Here is a 22,461-nt window from a genome sequence, read left to right on the forward strand (position 1 = left end):
TGATGACCATGTGGCGATCATGAGGCGAGCGCAGAGTCTCCTGCACTCGACTAAAAAGTCGCCTAAGTGGGACAGGCCCTTTAAGCTTCGATGAACAGAGAGTAACAGATGATGTTATTGCAGGGAGAGCACTATGATGGTTAATTGCAGGAGTGAACTTCATGCTCACGGTACCTTTGTTGCAGATGGACATTGGAGACACAGGTTTATGTTTGAGGGAACTCTCCTACCCCTGACCATCAATAGAACCATGCTAGTTTACACTGCGTCTGCAGAGAAACATTAGAAAGAAAACATGGGGGACCTTCCCCTTGAACCATTGTTGTCTGTTCAGCCCTTCCAGCCCTTCCTGACATTTCGTAATACCCAGACCAAGTCAAAATCTGGAGTCTTATCCTTGCAAATTCAATTACACAGAATCAACTATCTTTTAGGAAGAATGTGCTGTTGGCTCTATATTTGTGTCAACTTCACTCACGAGCTGCTCTTATAGCCAAAGGCTGATCTTGTTGTTGCTCATGAATGTAGCAGAGCTGTATAGAATGCCTCCGAACGAGTGGGTCAATCCAGCTGCAGATGGTGGTGGTGAAGGTGAGGATCATGTGAAGTTGAGAGAAAATTAGGGCAGAGAACATGGCGGATGGTGTTTATGTAGGGAGGATGAGGGTTGGCAATAAGATGGAGTGGTATTACAGAACATATTGGAATTGAGTCCAATAAAGGAAATCAGGTTCCAGGGTGGGGAGAACGTGCCTGGGATTGGAAACATGGTTGCGGGAGGATGAAGTTGGTTGCAGGGAAGGTGATTGAGTAGGATGGCCAAGAATAGTTAGTGAATAGTGTTACTTCAAGAGGCATTTGCCAATTGGGGAGATGACTAATGGAGCTGGTGATGGAGCAGGGGCAAAATAATAAAATGCATTTGCAGATGTATGGAGTCGACTTCAATGGCTCAGGTGAGCTCAGCTAATGTGAAATCAATGTGAAAGCCCAGTGTGAAGAATACTAATATGTAAGGGCAGTTTGAGATTAAGAAGGAGGAGCTGTTTGGGCTCTTAAAGAGCATTAAGGTGGATGAATCGCCGATTCTAACTTGATATTTCTTTGAAGAAGTGACGAAGATGATTGATGAGTATGGTGGCTGTCGTCTACATGAATTTTAGTAGAGCAGTTGATAAAGCCCCCCATGGTTGGCTGAGCAGGTAGATTAAAATGCATGGATTAATAGTGACTTGGGATGTTTAGTACATTTGCAGATTACACCAACATTACCTCAGTCACTGACTGTGAGAAAGGCTATCAAAGTATTCGGCGAGATATAGAGCAGCTACAGACATGGGCTGAAAGATGCCAGATGAAGTTTAATCCAAGCAGATGTGAGGTGTTGCATTTTGGATGTCGAATGTAAGGAGAAAATAATTAATTAATAGCAAGACCCTAAACACCCTCCTTGTTACCACCCTCTGTGTAAAAAAAACTTCCCACTTACATCTCCTTTAAACCTTGCCCTCTCATCTTAAATCTTTGCCCTCTAGTATTTGATTTTTCCATCCTGGAAAAAAAGATTCTGACTGTCTCCCTTATTTATGCCTCTCATAAATGTATATACTTCTACCAAGTCTCCCCACAATCTCCAGCATCCCAGGGAAAACAATCTACATCTGTCTAACCTCTCTCTCCCAGTAACTAATACCCCTACTCCAGGCATCATTCTGGTAAAGCTTTAAGGTGAGAGAGGCAAAGTTAAAGAAAGATGTGCAGGACAAGTTTTTTTTACACAGGGGATGGAGAGTGCCTGGAATATGTTGTCGATGGTAGTGATGGAGACAGTAATGTTGAATAGACACATGGATATGTTTGGATGGAGGGGTATGGATTGTGTGCAGGTAGATACGTTTTTCTTGGCATTATGTTCGGCACAGACATAGTAGTTCGAAGAGTCGGTTCCTGTGCTGTACTGTTCTATTTTCTATGTTCCATGAAAGTCCCTTAATTTAGCCCTGCTTCAGAGTGCTACTTTCACAGTGCTCTTGGGCCTTACATGCCAAGTTGAACCTTGTACAATTTATTTGCATGATGCCATTATAGATGCACAACGGCCTCCTGATATATGCTCTGTTTACACACATTGACTAACTTCTATCTATGAATCATTCCTAACCTGATGTCTATTTCCAACAATTCTATGATATCTGAAATTTTACAAACTTCTTGGTGCCCAAATAGACTGCAGAAATATTGCAGGAACTCAGTGGGTCAGGCAGCATCTGTGGTGGAAAGTGGACAAATGATGTTTTGGGCCGAGACCCTTCTTCAACACATTCTTAAAGAAGAAACACGAGACAAACCATTACCTGTCCATTTCTGCACTCTGATGCTGCCTGACCTGCTGAGTTCCTCCTGCAGTTTGTTTCTGTCTTATAAACTAATTTACAGGTGTTGCATTGACTGAATCAATATAAATAGATGCTTTCTATAATTTTAGCTCTATAATTTTTTGATAGATTGGTAGTGGTAAATGGGAAATAAATCTTCAGGTTAATATGTTCATATTTCAGAATAATGAATATTATGTATTATTTTTCAGGAAAGCGGTTAAAGAAGGGTATGGCAACAGCTAAACAGAGACTTGGGAAGATACTAAAAATACATAGGAATGGAAAACTTCTTCTGTAAAGATAGAAATGAAAAATATTTTCAGTTAAATGTATTGGCCTGACACTAATGCTGTTTGTTACATGTGTGACATAAAGTGAATACATTTTGGATCATTCCGGGATAGAGACAGTATCCATTTAACATGCTTTGGAGACCTTTCTCAGTGGGCATTATGTGTTTGTGTGGTTCTTTGGTAGGATAGCTCTGCATGGTCTGTATTACAATTGGATAGGCTTTTAACATCCATCAAAGAAGCTACAGTGATCCTCTTCATTCAGCTGAATCTTCCACTGAAACATCAAATCTCCTACTGAAGCATCGTTTTGCATTAAATGGATATTGAAAGATGTTCATTTTTTAAAAGGCTATCAAAATCAACTTTCTCCGTCTTTGTATTTATAGGGAAGAGTATTACAGAGTTCAGTAAAGAACTACTACGTTTATCATAGAAACATAGAAAATAGGTGCAGGAGGAGGCCATTTGGCCCTTCGAGCCAGCACCGCCATTCATTGTGATCATGGCTGATCGTCCACAATCAGTAACCCATGCCTACCTTCTCCCCATATCCCTTGATTCCACTAGTCCCAAGAGCTCTATCGAACTCTCTTTTAAATTCATCCAGTGAATTGGCCTCCACTGCCCTCTGTGGCAGAGAATTCCACAAATTCACAACCCTCTGGGTGAAAATGTTTTTTTTCTCATCTCACTTTTCAATGGCCTCCCCTTTATTCATAGACTGTGGCCCCTGGTTCTGAACTCCCCCAACATTGGGAACATTTTTCCTGCATCTAGCTTGTCCAGTCCTTTTATAATTTTATATGTTATACACCTTTTCTTTTAGTTTTATTCCATCCCTAACTCCCCTTGTCAGCCACGGTTGCCTCTTACTCCCCTTAGAATCTTTCTTCCTCTTTGGATTGAAATGATCCTGCATCTTCTAGATTTTGCTCATTATCCTGAGCAAATGGATACTGTTTCTATAAGTTTGTTTCTCAGGCAATTCCACATTTCAAATTTAAAGAAACATTTGAAATACCTTTTACATAATATACAAATCCTGTAAATATGGTCAAAATGCTAATTTTTATTGCAAAGTACCTTGAGTTATAACTCTATCTACCCATTGTTCACGCTACTTTTTTTAATATTGTCATCTTTTACGATAAAATTATATTTCTTTTGAGTTGTTCTAATAATGATGGAGATTATTTTTTATAAAAGGCATTGCCTGAAAAACAAAAACATTGTGTGGCCTTGCAAAAATGTTATCTTGTAAGTAGTCACAACACATCAGTAAAAGAGAAGCTTTGTAAATAAGGTTAAACTTTTGTTCTCTTTGAGCTTATAATTTCAAATTTTGCATTCAAATGCAATATGAAGTATTTTTGGTCTTAAATGGTGTAGTGTTGGTGTCCAAGTCTAAGTGACTTATCTGTAATTTATTAATATTTGTAGCTTTTTATATTTGTACATTTCTTACACTTTTTTTTAAATTTTTCAACTACTTGTGATGTCTTCGTTTTCTTGAATTTGTTACATAAAATCTGGTTTTAGAGGGGTCATTTTTTTCTCTAAATCATTAGTTGCACAACTTTGGGCCTTTCACTTAGTATAATAATCCTGCAATCGAATCTGTCCATTTCTCCTACGTATGTTTATAATTAAGGTACTTAATTGCGTAGTTCTTTATGAAAGTCATTCCTTTTTAGCTTAGTCGAGATGACTTATAGCTACATTGACATTTTCTATTAATTACAAACTTTATTTTTCAACAAGAGTTTCTGTATAGGATTCACTAAACATTTAAAATGTTTAGTTCATATTAGTCACGGGTGTGTTAAATACTTTAATTTTAACAAGTCATTTTAACGTTATGACATCTTTCATGCTGCATTGCTAAATCCTCAGCTACATTGATGTCTATGTTGTATAAAATATGCTCTCAAATAAATTTATATCAGTGAATGAAACACTGGGCAAGAAAGGCTGCAGTTAAAATACAGTGGACCTCAGGAATAAAATAACACAGGTTCCAGCTATCAGTGCATCTTTTGAGCCTCACAATATCTTGTATATGGATTTTCTTGGATACTTTGCGTTTTTGATAAATACATCTTTCAATTTAAAAACGGAATTCTGAAGCTTTTAGTAAAAGTTATGGAAATATATATATTAATCATCTCAGCATTTTTAACAGTTTTAAAGCGGAAATGTGTATTTCAATGATATTTGAAGCAGTCAAGATTTACTTTTTCAGTGTCTCTCAACAAGTTGAAATTTAATTGAAAGGTCCTTTATAGTTTCTCAAGAAAATTACATATTTATGTTACAAAGTAGTTCTCGTAGCTCTAGGCAGAAGGAAATTGTGATTCAATAAAATTGATTTATAAAACCGCAACTAATACCTTTGTAACATTGGCTGATCTGTTGAAATTGTCTTATCCCATTCCAATGTTATTTTCATCAATTTTCATACCGTACCCCACCTCCACTTGGTCCATCACTGATCTTCATTTCCCTTCCTCAACTTCTTTTCATCAATTTTCAGGGATAGATTGCTGAGCAATATCTATTATAAACCCAGCCATTCTCCTAACTAGGGTATTTTTTCTGTCATCTCACTTCCTGTAAAGATTCACCTGTCATATTTCTTTGCATAGGAGGAACCATCTCCATCCTCAATGACATGATCTTCGACCTTGTTGATGTCAGTTCATGCACTTCTGCTCTCAATCCCCTTCCTCTCCAAAGGATATTAAAAATTGCCTTGTCTTCACATTCCCAACCATCAGGACCCACATTCAATGGGTCATCCACTGCCATTTCCACTGTCTCCAGTTTGATGCCCCCACCAAAATACATCCTCTCCACCAATAGTGATACACAGGACTACTTTTCCAAAATTCTTGGCACCAGTCACCTTCCCAAGCAAACAAAGGTGCAGTACTTGTCTTTTAATGCTTTCCATCCCATATTCCAGAAATCTAACCTTTCCAGGTTAAGCAGCAATTTCCTTCTACTGAGAATACAGTAACCACTGTGCACAATCCAATCTGTTATGCTGGAAAGGACAAATGCATGTTAAGCAACATTTTGTAAATTGGCTCCATTCAATTCATTTGTTCACAACTGAGATCCTCGTTGCCTTTCACTTTAATTCTCCACCCTGTGTCCTCTCTGGTCTTGGTTCTGCATACATCCTTAATAAACCTATTTTGCTTTGGTCTATCATACTTTTTTAATAATATCTCCTACCTTGCATTCTATCACAGTCCTAACTTTGTATCCTTCCTCATCTCCTCACCTAGCTCTGTATTTGCTTAAAACCTGCTACAAAACTAATTTTCTCCAATGTTGATGAAGAGTCATTGGACTGAAATGCTAATCTTATTTTCTCTCTACAGATGCTGGCAGTCTTTTTGAGTATTTAAGGCACTTTCTGTTTTTATTTCAGTTTTGGAGGTTTTTTTTGTACTTTATTCAAGATATTCCTGATCTCCTGGGGGGAAAAAAGCCAATTACATGGCCACATGTACAAGAAAATAAATTGTCAAAGTGTTATTATCTAAACAGATTGGACTTGCACAGTAAATTCAGCCTATAATGTGTGAAATATGGTTCCGTCAATTGGGTGCATTAATCCAATGGCAAGTTTGGGAAGTTTTTAATTAACACATTGTGGAAATGAGTCTACAACAAAAAGGAGTCTTCAGTGTGATGCCAATAATAAAAGTCATCTTACTTTCTGAACAGCATTCTTTATTGCAAGTGTACCACAGAATCATTGTTTTGTAAAAATAGAAAGTTCATACTGTAATAAAGAATGCCAGTTTAATTTGTGGGCAGGGTGATGAGAACTTTAACTCTTAGTGTTCTGGCATTAACCAATGATTAAGGGGAATATGTTCATGCAAACTACATTGTCGGGGACGTAGATTAATTAAACTAAGTTATATATAGATATACAATGATTATTTTAATTCAATTCATGTAAGCCAGAATGAAGAAATATTGTTTAACAAAAATGTATATGTAATGAAGTACACTTTAGTAATTCAATCTAAAATGCAAAACTACAGGCTCTTTAAATGTCAATAAAGACAGATCAATGTCTTACAATTGACAATAGCTTGCTATCATCTATATAGCCCACGCACTTATTGACTAAGAAAACCTGTGACAGGTGACATTTTGTCTGCTGATTTAATTTTTGCTAATATTTTATCACAGGTTATTTTTATCTTTCAGTCATCTTTGACCTGTTTTGACTTGGCATAATGTGCAATTAACTGGAAATAGGGAGTATGCAGGAAAGAGAACTTTCTTCTGAAATTGTGGAAGTATGCTTTCTATGACTGTGTAATGCGGTAGGAAATATGTATTGGTTGATTAAGGACAAATCATTGATAGCTAGCCTATACTTTGCACCATCGTTCATGTTTTGTGTTCAATTTTGTAAGTTCCACTGCACTATAAATTACAACAGAAACACTTCTTACATTTTATTTTAGCTATTATTATTGATGTGTACATTGTCTATAAATAACCTGTATAGAATGTGTTTTAAAACTGTTAAAAATAAAATCTACATACTCTTCTGTTTCACAAGCCCCTTGCCTTTTCACTTCCAGGCAATGTTTTAAAGTACCAATTATTACAGTTCTGTTTAACACTGTATGAGCTACAGCTGAAGCTGTCTGGAACTAGTCAGAAGACTACAATAGTATTGTATGAAATTATACTAAGTAGATTAACTTTAAACACTTCCCATAAAAATTGCCAGCCATTGATTACCGTTGGAAATTGGTGGAAAGGAAAATGTTTGGCGATATATTACAAACGGCCACTTCCTACTGCTATATTTCCACTGGCAGTGAACACTACCTCCCTGTAGTATTTTGCCTCGATATAGTGTTTTTTTAAATGATTTTTGTGAACTTTAGTTAAACTCTTTGTGATTTTACTTTGCGCATCAGTACGTTTGTAACCTTCCCTGTTAGAGTTTTGATATTGTTCAGATGATCTAATGCAGACCAAGTTCTATTAATTGATTGTGTATAATTATGGTTGAGCCTCTTCTGAAATATTGCAACCTTGTACAATGCGTAATGTGCAGATGTTAGAAAAGTTTCAGAGAGGACCCACTGAATCACAACTTGTTGCATCCAGCAAGTAGTGGCTTGGGTATAGGAGGAAGAAACTTATGCTGACATGAAAACTGTCCTGAAAGATATTAGCTTTGGTTGCCAAATTGGGATGAACCATGCGAACAAGCAGCGAATAGGTGCTGCCCAGCTGTACGCTGCAGAGTGATAGTCAGCATGATAGGCACTGCTACAGTCTCACTGGAAGCCAAAACAGATCCAGTTGTTCCAAGTTAAAGCAAGGAATGGCTGGCTGGTGCACCTCGCATGGTCCCATTCATTAGATCAGCATTACTATTCTTCACTGAAAATGTAGGTGAAGACTTTTTAAAAGATCTTTCATTAATATTTTGTAAGTGATTTAAAGGAAAAGAATAACTAGAGAGAATAGGGCCCCTCAGAAACCAAAGTGGTCATCTATATGTGGAGATGGTAAGATGCTCAATGAGTATTTATCCTCTTTATACCAGGGAGTAGGACATCAAAACCAGGGAACTACAGATAATAGAGATATCTTGAGGACAGTCCATATTACCATTGAAGAGGTGCTGAATGTCCGAAGGTGTGTGAAAGTAGATAAGTCAATAAACAAAAGGTGCAGGAGTAGGCCATTTGGCCCTTCGAGCCAGCACCACCATTCAATGTGATCCATGCCTGAGCAGCTCTCTCTGAGGGCACTGTGTGAAGCTAGAGTACAAATTGTATGAGCCTGGGCAGACCAACAATGCTTGCGGTGCCAGGTGACTGGAGAGCAGCTAATTTTGTGCCTCTATTTAAGAAGGGCTGCAAAGCAAAGCCAGAGAGCTATAGACCAGTGAGCCTAATATCTATTGTAGGTAGGTTACTGGAGAGTATCCTGAAGGATAAGATGTATTTGCATTTGGATACCCAGGGGAAGATTAGGGATGCTCATCATGTTTTTTCACTTGAGAGACAAGAACCAGCCAATGTCCCTCCACCAATAATCTCCTCTGCCTAATGGAGCTGGACCTTCTCCTTCAAATCTGGCCATTCCCTCCAAATCCAAGGAGTAACTATGGGCACTGGCATGGCCCCCAGCAATGCCTGCTCTTTGTAGATTATGTTAAACAATCACTGTTCCTGGCATACACTGGCCCTATCCCCGAACTCTATCTCCATTACATTGACGACTGCATCGGTGCTACCTCCTGCACCCTTGCAGAACTCACGGACTTCATTAACTTCACCAAAAATTTCCACCCTGCACTCAAATTCACTTGGACCATCTCCGACACCTCCCTCCCCTTTATTGATCTTATGATCTCCATCACAGGAGATAGACAACCGACTGACATCTATTATCAACCCACTGACTTCCACAGCTATCCAGACTACACTTCTTCCCACCCTGCTTCTTGCAAAGACTATTCCCTACTCCCAATTCCTCCATCTACACCGCATCTGCACCCAAGATGAGGTGTTCCATACCGGGAAATTTGAGATGTCCTCATTCTTTAGGGAACGGAGGTTCCCCTCTTCCATCTTAGATGAGGCCCTCACATGGGTCTCCTCAATATCCCGCAGCTCCGCTCGTGCTCCCCCCTCCCCCCAGTTGCAACAGGGACAGTCCCCCTTGTCCTCACCTTTCACTGTATCAGCCGTCGCATACACCATGTAATCCTCGGACATTTACACCTCTTGCAACGGGTTCCCACCACTAGTCACATCTTCCTACCTCCACCCCTTTCTGCCTTGCACACAGACCGTTCCCTCCTGGTTAACGTTATTCCCTTATCATGCATCTATACACTTTAAATGGCTCGATTGTAATCATGTATTGTTTTTCTGCTGACTGGTTAGCTCGCAACAAAAGCTTTTCACTGTACCTCGGTACACGTAACAATAAACTAAACTAAAACGCATCCATTTCCATCTAAACCACACCTTTCCCCAGGTACCTTCACCTGCAACTGCAGGAGATGCAACACCTGTCCTTATACCTCCTCCCTCGACTCCGTCCATGGACCCCAACAGTCCTTTCAGGTGAGACAGAGGTTCACTTGCATCTCCTCCAATCTCATCTACTGTATTCGCTGTTCCAGGTGTGGACTCCTGTATATCAGCGAGATCAAGCGCAAACTCAGCAATCATTTCACTGAACACCTCCGCTCAGCCCGCCTAAACCTACCTGATCTCTCGGTTGCTAAACACTTTAACTCTTCCTCCCATTCCCATATTGAACTTCCAGTCCTGAGCCTCCCCCACTGTCAGAGTGAGGTCCAATGCAAATTAGAGGAACAGCACCACATATTTCATTTGGGCAGCTTACAACACAGCAGTATGAATATTAACTTCAGAGAGAGTCTGAAGAAGGGGCTCGACCTGAAACATTACCCGTTCCTTCTCTCCAGAGATGCTGCCTGTCCCACTGAATTACTCAAGCATTTTGTGTCTATCTTTGAATATTGACTTCTCTAACTTCAAGTAATCCTTGCTTTCCTTCTCTCCGTCTTTCCCCCACTAGAGTTCTCCGACTAGTTCCACTGTTCCTCAATTGGTGCATGTGGCAATGAACGTGAACTTGAGCTTGAACTTGATTAATTTTACTGATTGTTTGCTTCATTTTTCATATTCCCCTTTTCACACCTTACATGCTCTTTGTACCCTTTCATATCTCTAGTTTCCCTCTCCTCTGAGTCTGAAGAAGGGACTTGACACAAAACGTCACCCTTTTCCTTTTCTCCAGAGATGCTGCCTGTCCCTCTGAGTTACTCCAGCATTTTGTACAGTGTAAAACAGCATCAGCAGTTCCTTCCTACCCATGTCCCATGATTTTGATTGAGGGTTTTGTAGAAGTAACCAAGCAGATTGACGAGGTTAAGGCCATGGACATTGCCTATATGGACCAGCCATGCCTTCGATCTGGTCCCGCATGGTAGGCTAGTCTCGGTTAGATCGCATTGGATCCAGGGAGAGCTTGCTGACTGGACACAGAAATGATTTTACGACAGGAAGTAGAGGTGGTTCACAAGTCATAGGAGTAGAATTAGATCATTTGGCCCATCGAGTCTATTCAATCATGGCTGATCTCTGCCACCTAATCCCATTTTCCTGTCTTCTCCCCTTAAACCTCGACACCTATTCTGATCAAGAATTTGTCTATCTCTACCTTAAATGTATCCACTGACTTGGCCTCCACAGCCCTCGGTGGCAATGAATTAACTAGATTAACTACTCTCTGACCAAAGAAGTTCCTCCTCACCTCCTTTCTAAAAGAGCGCCCTTTAATTCTGAGGCAATGACCTCTGGTCCTGGACTCTCCCACCAGTGGAAACATCCTTTCCACATCCACTCTATCTATGCCTTTCATTATTCTGTAAGTTTCAATGAGGTCCCCCCTTAACCTTCTAAAGTCCAGCGAGTACAGGCTCAGAACCGTCAAACGCTCATCATATGCTACATGTTAGTGGAAGGTTATTTATCAGTCAGGAGGCATGTGACCAGTGGTGTGCCTCAGGGGTTGGTGCTGGACCTATTGCTGTCTGTGGATTATATCAATGATTTAGGTGAGAATGTACAAGGCATGATTAGTAAGTTTGCAGATGATACTAAAATAGATGGTGTTATAAACCAAATGTGTACGAGGCTACCTGAAGTGAGATAAATCAATATTCAAACCACTGGGCTGTAAGCTGCCCAAGCAAAATATGAGATGTTGTTCCTCCAATTACAAGTGCATGGTTCCTTGAAGGCCGAGTTGCAGGCAGATGTGATCAAAAAGGTTTTTGGCACTTTGGCCTTCATCAGTTAGAGTATTGAGTTTAGAAGTTGGGAGGTCATGTTTCAGTTGTATAAGACATTGGTGAGACCGCATTTAGAATATTGTGTTCAATTCTGGCCACCATGTTATAGGAAAGGGTTCAGAAACAGCTTGAAAGGGTTCAGAAAAGATTTACGAGCATGTTGCCAGGACTAGTGGGTGTGATCTACAGGGAGAGGTTGAGTAGGCTGGGTCTCTATTCCATGGAGCGCAGGAGGATGAGGGGTGATCTTATAAAGGTGTACACAATCATGAGAGGAATAGATCGGGTAGATGCACTGTCTTTTACCCAGAGTAGGGGAACCAAGGACTAGAGGACATAGGCTCAAGGTGAAGGGGAAAAGATTTAATAGGAATCCGAGGGGTAACTTTTTTACACAGAGGGTGGTGGGTGTATGGAACAAACTGCCAGAGTCTCGACTATCACATTGTTTAAGCAACAGTTACTGTAGACAGGTACATGGATAGGACAGGTTTGAAGGGATATGGACCAAGCGCAGGCAAGTGGGACTAGTGTAGCTGGGACATTATTGGCTGGTGTGGACGAGTGGGGCCGAAGGGCCTGTTTCCACACTGTATTACTCTATGACTAATTTGCGTTGAGCCTCACTCTGACTATGGAGGAGACCTTGGTCAGAAAGGTTTGTGTTCGAATGGGAAGGAGAATTAAAGTGTCCGGCAAGCGGGAGATCAGGTAGGTTCAGGTGGGCTGAGCAAAGGTGTTCCGCGAAACAATCGCCCAGTCTACGTTTGGTCTCGCCAATGGATAAGAGTCCACATCTTGAACAACGGATGCAACGGGAACTCATCCAGTCCCACCCAAACCACCCCCACCCCAGGTATCTTCCCTTGCAACCAAAGAAGATGCAACACCTGTCACTATAGTTACTCCCTTGACTCTGCCCATGGACCCCGACAGTCCGTTCAGGTTAAGCAGAGGTTCACTTGTATCTCCCCCAACCTCATCTACTGTTTCCATTCCTTCTCTCAGAGAAGCTGCCTGTCCCGCTGAGTTACTCCAGCTTTTTGTGTCTACTGTTTAAACCAGCATCTGCAGTTCCTTCCTACACATTTTAAGAATATTGGGCCACATGTATTTTAACCTTCATGTAATTTTTGTCCACTAATCAACTGACAAAAATATATTTATAGTTCCTGATTAATCACATGGCACTATGAACCAATGTGGTTCCATGTGATGTAAACTGTGATCAATTGAGGTAACAGACTAGTGACCGACATCTACTACAAACCCACTGACTCTCATGGCTATCTGGACTACACTTCTTCCCACCCTGCTTCCTGTAAGGACTCTATCCCCTACTTCCAATTCCTCCGTCTATGCCGCATCTGCACCCAGGATGAGGTGTTCCAAACCAGGGCATTGGAGATAGAAACATAGAAAATAGGTGCAGGAGTCGGTAGGCCATTCGGCCCTTCGAGCCTGCACTGCCATTCAATATGATCATGGCTGATCATCCAACTCAGATGTCCTAATTCTTTAGGGAACGGGGGTTCCACCCTTCGACTATAGATGAGTCTCTCTTCTATACCCCATAATTCTGCTCTCACTCCCCATCCCCCCCCCCCCCACACTCGTAACAAGAGCAGAGTCCCCCTTGTCCTCACCTTCCACCATCCCAGCCGTCACATACAACAGATAATCCTCTGACATTTTCGCCACCTCCAATGGGATTCCACCACTTGCCACATCTTCCCATCTCCTCCCCCTTTCGGCTTTCCGCAGAGACCGCTCCCTCCGTAACTCCCTGGTCAATTGGTCCCTTCCCACCCAAACCACCCCCTTCCCTGGTGTTTTCCCTTGCAACCACAGAAAATGCTACACTTGTCGCTTTACCTCCCCCCTCGACTCCATCCAAGGACCCAAGCAGTCTTTCCAGGCGCAGCAGAGGTTCACGTGCACCTCCTCCAAACTGCGTACAGACAGCACCCGCAGTCAGGATCTAACCTGGGTCTCTAGCGCTGTAAGGCTATGCCACTGTGCTGCCCCTATACATATATGACAAAATTAATACTTTTTCTAAAAGTCTTCAGGAAATTAACATACTTTTAAGATGAGGGAACATAGAACAGTACAGCACAGGAATGGACCCTTTGGTCCATAATGTTTGTGGTGAACATGATGCTAAGTTGAACTGATCTCATCGGCATGTACATGATCCATATCCCTCTAGTCCATGCACTTTAATGTACCGGTCTAAAAGCCTCTAAAACGGCACGATTGTCGCTGCCCCAACCACTCTGTAGAAAAAAAACTTGCATCACCATCTCCTTCAAACTTTCCCCACAAACTCACTTTATAAATGTGCTCTCTATTGTTAGAGATTTCCACCCTGGGGAAAACAGGTCTGACTGCTTACATTATTTATCTCTCTCATAATTTTACATACTTCTATCGTCACCTCTCAACCTCTGATGTTCCAGAAAAAATAATTCAAGTCTGTCCAACCTCTCCCTGTAGCTGAAACCCTCTAATCCAGGCAGCATTCTGGTAAACTTCCTCTGCACCGTCTCCAATGCCTCCACATCTTCCCTGTATAGGGTGTCAAGAACAGCATGTAGAATTCCAAATGCGGGCTAAGCAAAGTCCAATAGAGCTGCATCTTCCCGACTCGTATAGTCAATGCCTCTAGCAATGAAGGCAAGCACATCATATGCCTTCTTCACCACCCTATCTATTTGTATTGCCACCTTCAGTCAGCTATGAACTTGGGCTCCAAGATCCCACTACACATCAATGCTGTTAAGGGTCTTGCCATTAACTGTATATTCTTTCCTTACATTCAACCTCCCAAAGTGCAACACCTCGCACTTGCTCGGGTTAAACTCCATCTGCCAGTTCTCCGCCATTTCCGTAGCTATACCCTGCTATATCTTCTGACAGCCTTCTGCCTATCTGCAATTAATTGATTAATTGATTGATTAATTGATTGAATACTTTATTGTCACATGTGTCAAGTCACAATTAAATTCTTTGCTCGTGTACTCAAGGTATGCAAATAGTCGCCACATAAATGGCGCCTGCATAGTTACGAAGTATCCGCACGAGGTCCCCCTTTGTTCTCCCCCCTCCCCTCCCTCACGGCAGTCCTCCTCCTCCCCTCCCCCCCCCCACCCCCCATTATTGTCCCATTCCCACACGGCATTCCCCCCACGCTGGGTCCACCTTCCCCCGGCAGCAACGTCCTCACTTCCACGTTGTCCATCCTCGTCCGTCGGTCTGCGCCGACCTCTCTACTATCGCCGCTGGGACCTCTCCGAGCACCTCCGTGGCACCGACACAGGCCTCAGCTCTGGGCTCCGCTCACCCAGGGGTGGTTGACTGCGGGCTCCTCCTCCGACCCGCGGGGCTGCGGCCTCCGATTCTCAGCGGCCCTGCAGAAGGTGTGTGCCACAGCTGCCCTCCGGAAGGTGTCCAATTGCTCCAATTTTGGTGTCGTCAGCAAATATACCCACCAACCCAACTACATTCACATCCAAGTCATTTATATATATCACAAGCAGCCCAGTTCCCATCATAGACCCCTGAGGAACTCTACTGGTCATAGACTTCCAGCCAGATTGTCCACCTCCCACCACAACCCTCTGTCTTCTATGAATAAGCCCGTTCTGAATCCATACGACCAAGTCATCATGAACCCTGTACATCATTATCTTCTGGTTCAGTCAACCATGTTTTAAAACTCTTCCTAAAACCCATGTGTACAACATCCACCGTCCTACCTTCATCAATCTCCTTCCTCACCTCCTCAAAAAACTCATTCAAGTTAGTGAGGCATGTCCTGCTGCGTATAAAGCCTTGCTGACTATCCCTAATTCCCCAAGTAAATCCAATCTCAAAGAATTCACTGCAAAGGTTTTCCCACTACAGACATGAGGTTCACCGGCCTATAGTTCCCTGGGTTCTCTCATCTTCCTTTTTTGAACCAAGGAACAACATTGGCCACTCTCCAGTCTTCCAGGAACTAGCCTGGTGCTAGAGAAGAAAGAAAGATCTTTGTTGATCCCTGCAACCTCCTCTTTTGCCTCCCTCAATAACCTGAGATTGATCCCTTTCCCACTGACTTTACATTCTTCAGATGCCACCTTCTTTAAAAAACTGACAAACTCTTCCTTATTCATCCACGGTCCCCTTGCCTTGCCTGTCTTATCCCTCCTCCTTACTGGAACATGCTGAAGCTGCACTTTGATCAGCTGGCCATTAAGCAACACCCACCTGTCATCGAAGATAGACACAAAATGCTGGAGAGAAGGAATGGGTGACGTTTCGGGTCAAGACCCTCATCAGACCCAAAAGGTCACCCATTTCTGCTCTCCAGTGATGCTGCTTGTCCTGCTGAGTTACTCCACCATTTTGTGTCTATCTTTGGTTTAAACCAGCAACTGCAGTTCTTTCCGACCCACCTGTCATCTGTGGACTTGCCCAATAACACTGCTTGCAATCTGCCCTCCTTCACTTCTGTCTAATGACAAAGATCCCAATATAATTAACAAAATTAACCTTTATCCATTAAGCTTCATCCATTTGTCTGAAGAGTGATCCATTCGATTGTAGATGCAGGAGTAGGGAAGTAGATACATTGATTAAGAACAAAGACTTCAAAGATAACATGGAGTTGTAGAAATAGTGTAGTCATTTGCCACTTCAGCAACCTGGGCAGAAAAGCCTATACATCCCCTCAACAAAAGCTACGATTCAAGTGCGCAAGCTTTAAGCCTTTGTACTCTACCAAGCTGCCAGTCCTGCCCCGCATTCCTCTCCAATTCCTGCCACTGGCAAGCAAACCATCTGCGCAGGAATGTGATCAGACCACACTTTATGTGTGTCACTTGTGGCGACTAATTTTCAGATCAAAGTGGAATGGAAAGTTGGACTGCATTTCAAAAGATAAACTATTTGCTCTGTGGCCAGGTATAAGGGAAGAATCTTGAACAATGTTCTGAAATGTGGTCAAATGCATTTGAATGAACACAGTGAATATGTTGTCATTTGAATACATTATGGAATATTTCTGATTAATTTTTATGGTATCTTATGCATATTTCACCTTCAAAGTCCAAGTCTCATTGTGTGTTTACAGGTAATCCTTTTTTTTAAATAGTTGATTGTTAGAATATACTTGATATGAAATAAATTATTTTAATTATTTTAATGTTGGTGCTGACTTTTAATTATTGGTGATTCCTGAATAATAATGCTTATCTCCACTAGATGGCACCAACGTGACAGACTTCAATGGAACTCGGCTCCCACACAAACACATCATACTGCTAGAGTTCCTCTCGTTCTAACTCCTTCTCAATTAGACCATTGTTATTTATATTATTTGCTCTTTTTGAACTGGTAATTCATTGTGATTTTACAGATGGCTCTTTCTCTTCACTTTTAACCGTGTGCACGTTTTCTATCATATATCAATTGCAAAAGCATCCAGTTAGAAACGTAATTTCATATGCACTCGTTTTCATGGAAAAGTTCCACCAATTGTGTCTTTATTTGCTAGAAATTGTCAAATGTTCTGTTAAGTTTAGAGATACAGAATGGAAAGAGGCCCTTCGGCCCACCGGGTCTGTGCTAACGGTTCTCGCCCCGTACATTAGCTCTATCCTACACAAATTAGGTACAATTTAACGAAGCCAATTAACCTACACCCCAATGCGTCCTTGGAATGTGGGAGGAAACCGGAGCACCCGGAAAAAACCCACGCAGTAACAGGGAGAACGTGCAAACTCCAAACAGACAGCACCAGTAGCCAGGATCGAACCTGGGTCTCTGGTGCTGTAAGGTAGCAACTCCACCTCTGTGCCACCCTTAACCATCCATTCAAACCTGCTTTTAAACCATCCTGTGTTGCACTTGTCACTCTAACGGAAACATAGTGACAATGAAAATCTCTTAGGTGTTATTCTGAACCTCCTTACATTGCAAACTATGAGATGCTATTTGTTTCATTATTAGTTAGATCATGAGATGCTTCTTGATTAGTACGGGTATCAGGGGTTATGGGGAGGGCAGGAGAATGGGGATAGGAGGGAGAGATAGATCAGCCATGATTGAATGGCGTAGTAGACGATGGGCCGAACGGCCTATTTCTGCTCCTATCGCTAATGAACTTATGAACATGCTATTAATCAATATTATTCATTAGTATTCATTTTACCAATGCCTAGTTACCATATCCGGTCTCTATATTTAAAAAAATAGATTACGTCTGATCTCTAGTTCAATATTTATATTTCCAAATCAAATATGCTGCCAGTTTATGAGATTCCTTCATTTATGATTTTTTGCATCAGTCAGCAAGAATAGCCCCCCCCACTATTTGGGAGGGGTTGTGCTGTTGTTACTTTTTGGGTTTTGTTTCTAAAAGTTAACATGCCCTTTCCTTACTGTAAGAGATACTCCACTCCTTTATAAAGCTGGATCTCGTTATTCATAGATTGATGAGCTTACAGTAGATGGTTAGCTTCATGTGTTTGGAGCATGGTATATAATTGTGACTATTAACTGATCACTGCTCCAAAGAGTATTGTCCATAGATTACAACCCACAACCAGTCATTTAGGTTGCCATGCCACTTGCAATTCTTAGGTCTGTTGTGTACTGCTGTTCTTTCAGCTGGAGCCAGTGTTTATAAAATGTGTAATGGAGCTATGAATTTAGCCATCATGAACAACTTAGCACAACTAATGCCACAATGATGAGGTTGTATATACATTTCCTGTAGTGTACTTGTTGAAAATATGGCTCATTAAAATTTATAGGACTGGGAAAATAAATGTGCATGTGATCTATATTTGCCGAGAACAGCAACCAGGAACACTTAATAAATTCAGTACTCTGTAAATAAAGGATGTCTTTATTGGGAAGGTAATTTCTGTGAGGATTATACAGTGTAAAACTGTCAGGCCAAAGCAACAAATGAATAATGATCAATTCTGGAGGCTGAAATGACTCAGAGAAGTTTGTCCATCAGAACATTTTTGAAAGACATGTAGGCATAATCTCATACATAACAATTCTAAATTATGTCCATCTCGAGTCATTTTGTATATTAAGGAAATCAGTTAAAACAACGGCACTGTGCCATTCAGTCACAAAATGTGTTTCTATAACCATCTGATATTTGTACGATAAAGTAACCATGAATCCGGGACATTGAATAAACATTAGAAATGTATTTGTGTTTTTTTTAATTTGTCTTGAAAAACAAATGCGCCAGAAAAATGGAAGGTGGATAATATGGTGCCTCCATTTAAGAAGCGCTGCAACAAAAAAAAGGGAAATATCAACTAGTAAGCCGAACATTCATGGTTGGAAAGTTTCTGGAGAGGATTCCGAGTGGTAAGATATACATGCATTTGAAAAGGCAGGGGGTGATAGGCAATATGGGAGATCATGTCATAGAGTGATACACCGTGGAAACAGGTTCCTCGGCCCAGCATGCCCATACCGGCCAAATTATCCCAGCTACAGATTCAGATTCAGATTCAATTTTTTAATTGTCATTGTCAGTGTACAGTACAGAGACAACGAAATACATTTAGCATCTCCCTTGAAGAGCGACATAGCAAACGATTTGAATAAAAAAAAAAAAAAATAAGTGTCCGGGGGGGGGGGGGGGGGGGGGGGGGGGGGGGGTGTGGTGGCGATTGGCAGTCACCGAGGTTACGTTGTTGAGTAGAGTGACAGCCGCCGGAAAGAAGCTGTTCCTCGACCTGCTGGTTCGGCAACGGAGAGACCTGTAGCGCCTCCCGGATGGTAGGAGGGTAAACAGTCCATGGTTGGGGTGAGAGCAGTCCTTGGCGATGCTGAGCGCCCTCCGCAGACAGCGCTTGCTTTGGACAGACTCAATGGAGGGGAGCGTGGAACCGGTGATGCGTTGGGCAATTTTCACCACCCTCTGCAATGCCTTCCGGTCGGAGACAGAGCAGTTGCCATACCATACTGTGATGCAGTTGGTAAGGATGCTCTCGATGGTGCAGCGGTAGAAGTTCACCAGGATCTGAGGAGACAGATGGACCTTCTTCAGTCTCCTCAGGAAGAAGAGACGCTGATGAGCCTTCTTGATCAGAGTAGAGGTATTGTGGGTCCAAGAGAGGTCATCGGAGATGTTGACTCCCAGGAACCTGAAGCTAGAAACACGTTCCACCTCCGTCCCGTTAATGTGGGACTACACTAGTCCCACCTGCCAGCATTTAGTCCATATTTCTCCAAACCTGTCCTATCCATGATAGGGTCTGAAGAAAGCCCGAAACTTTGCCTATTTCCTTCACTCCATAGATGGTGTATCACCCGCTGAGTTTCTCAAGCATTTGTGTCTACTACCCATGTACCTGTCATACTGGTTCTTAAATGTTGGGGTAGTCCCAGCCTCAACTACCTTGTTCCATACACCCACCACCCTTTGTGTGAAAAAGGCCACCCCTCAGATTCCTATTAATTCTTTCCCCCTCACTTCGAACCAATGTCCTCTGGTCCTCGATTAACATAATCTGGGAAAGAGACTGCGGATTTACCTGATCTATTCCTATCATGATTTCATACACATATATAAATCACCTCTCATCCTCCTGCGCTCCAGGGAATAGAGTCTCAGCCTTCTCAACCTCTCCCTATAGCTCAGACCCTCTAGTCCTGGCAACATCCTCATAAATCTTCTCTGTACCCTTTCCAGCTTGACAACATCTTTCCAATAACATGATGCCCTGAACTGAATGCAATACTCTAAATGTGGTCTTACCAATGTCTTATGCAACTGTAACATGACCTCCCAAAATTCTATACGCTAGAATGGCAGGCAGTGACTAGTGGGGTACCATAAAGCTCGGTCCTGGGACCGCAGATATGTTCAATATACGTAAATGATTTAAATGGTTGGATTCAAAGTAACATTAGCAAATTTGCAGATGACACAAAGCTGGGTGGCTGTGTGAACTGTGAGGAGGATACTATGAGAATACAGGCTGACTTGGACAGGTTGGGTGAGTGGGCAGAAGCATGGCAGATGCAGTTTAATGTGGATTAATGTGAGGTTATCCACTTTGGTAGCCAAAACAGGAAGGCAGAATATTATCTAACTGGAGTGAAGTTGGGAAAAGGGGAAGTACGACGGGATCTGGGGATCCTTGTTCAACAGACAATGAAAGTAAGCATGCAGGTTCAGCAGGCAGTGAATAAAGCATTAGCATGTTGGCTTTCATAACAAGAGGAGTTGAGTATAGGAGCAAAGAGGTCCTTCTGCAGTTGTACAGGGCCCTAGTGAGACCATACCTGGAGTATTGTGTGCAGTTTTGGTCTCCAAATTTGAGGAATGACATTCTTGCTATTGAGGGAGTGCAGCGTAGGTTCACAAGGTTAATTCCCAGGATGGCAGGACCGTCATATGCTGAGAGAATGGAGCGGCTGGGCTTGTATACTCTGGAATTTAGAAGGATGAGAGGGAATCGTATTGAAACATTTAAGATTATTAAGGGTTAGGAGACACCCTGGAGGCACAAAACATGTTCCTGATGTTGGGGGAGTCCAGAAACAGGGGCCACAGTTTAAGGATAAGGGGTAAGCTATTTAGAACGAAGATGAGATAACACTTTTTCTCACAGAATGTTGTGAGTCTGTGGAATTCTCTGCCTCAGAGGGCGGTGGAGGATGGTTCTCTGGATACTGTCAAGAGAGAGCTTGATAGGGCTCTTAAAGATAACGGAGTCAGGGGATATGGGGAGAAGGCAGGAACGGGGTACTGATTGTAGATGATCAGCCATGATCACATTGAATGGCGGTGCTGGCTCGAAGGTTAATGTAAGTGCGAGGTGTTGCATTTTGGGAAGTCTAACCAGGGCAGGACTATCACCATGAACAAGGAGGGGGGGGGAGGGGGCAGGAATATTGGGATACAAAGGGATAAATGGAGTATAGTTCCCTAAAAATGTCGCAGGTAGATAGGGTAATCAAGATGGCTTTTGGCACGCTGGCTCTCATCAGTCAATGAACCGACTGTGGAAGTTGGGAAGTGATGTTACAAATATACAAGATGTCGGTGAGGCTGCACCTGTCTAAATGTCTTTTAAATGTTGTTATAGTATCTGCCTCAGCTACCGCCTCTGGCAGCTCGACCCGAACCCTGTGTGATAAAGTTGCCACTCTGATTCCTATTCAATCTTACCCCACTTAAACCTTAAACCTATGTCCTCTGGTTGTTGATTCCCCTAATCTGGGTAAGACTCTGTGTGTCTAATGCATCTATTCCCCTTATTGTGCATCTGGATTTGGCACAGGCCAGTTGGGCTGAAGGCAACATTTCTGTGGTTTATTAAGTAGCATTGATGACTCAGCATACCTTTTACTTACTTGTATGATCTGTGAAGCCATAGTCAATTTAAACATTTTCATTGCAGTTCCCTACAAGATCAGTTTTAATTGCTGTCGCCCATTAAAAATAACAAAGCAAAAATAATATTCAAAAGAGGTTAATTCATATTTTTTGTTCAGCACAACTTTAGTTCATTTCATTATATTATCACCATTTTCTGAAAGCAAAGCAGCTCTCAAAAAATATATTTTGAGCCAATGATGGAGGTGTTTACTTTAGTCCACACAGCACTTTGACAATTTGCTCTGGTCAACTGCTGGGTAAGGGTCAGGGGTTAAAAATGTAAAGTCATGTCATGTGACTCTCTAATTCACAATGTGCTGACAGGTTGCTTGCCATATTAGTGTTCTGCAGTGAGACACTTCATTATAAAATCAGAATTGGTCTTGTATACTGCTCCTGAAAGTAAGTTTTAGGCCTAACATTGGGTGATGGTGTGCTGGGGCTCAGAAGACCCCACAGCTAAATGGAGACAGGAACAAGCAA

General features: G+C 42.0%; 1 protein-coding gene across 2 annotated transcripts in view; it reads left to right on the top strand.

Annotated features, from left to right (window-relative positions):
* The window catches only part of phf2 (PHD finger protein 2), a 129,092-nt gene extending 121,831 nt beyond the window's left edge, over positions 1-7,261 (top strand). For both annotated transcript variants that reach the window (XM_055648169.1, XM_055648168.1), the window contains exon 23: positions 2,588-7,261. In XM_055648169.1, coding sequence (XP_055504144.1) covers positions 2,588-2,676 — 89 coding nt within the window. In that variant the 3' untranslated portion in view covers positions 2,677-7,261. The remainder of the gene's footprint in view (positions 1-2,587) is intronic.
* The last annotated feature ends 15,200 nt before the right edge of the window (positions 7,262-22,461 follow it).

Source organism: Leucoraja erinacea, chromosome 16 (assembly GCF_028641065.1).
Source record: "Leucoraja erinacea ecotype New England chromosome 16, Leri_hhj_1, whole genome shotgun sequence".
Lineage (NCBI taxonomy): Eukaryota > Metazoa > Chordata > Chondrichthyes > Rajiformes > Rajidae > Leucoraja > Leucoraja erinaceus.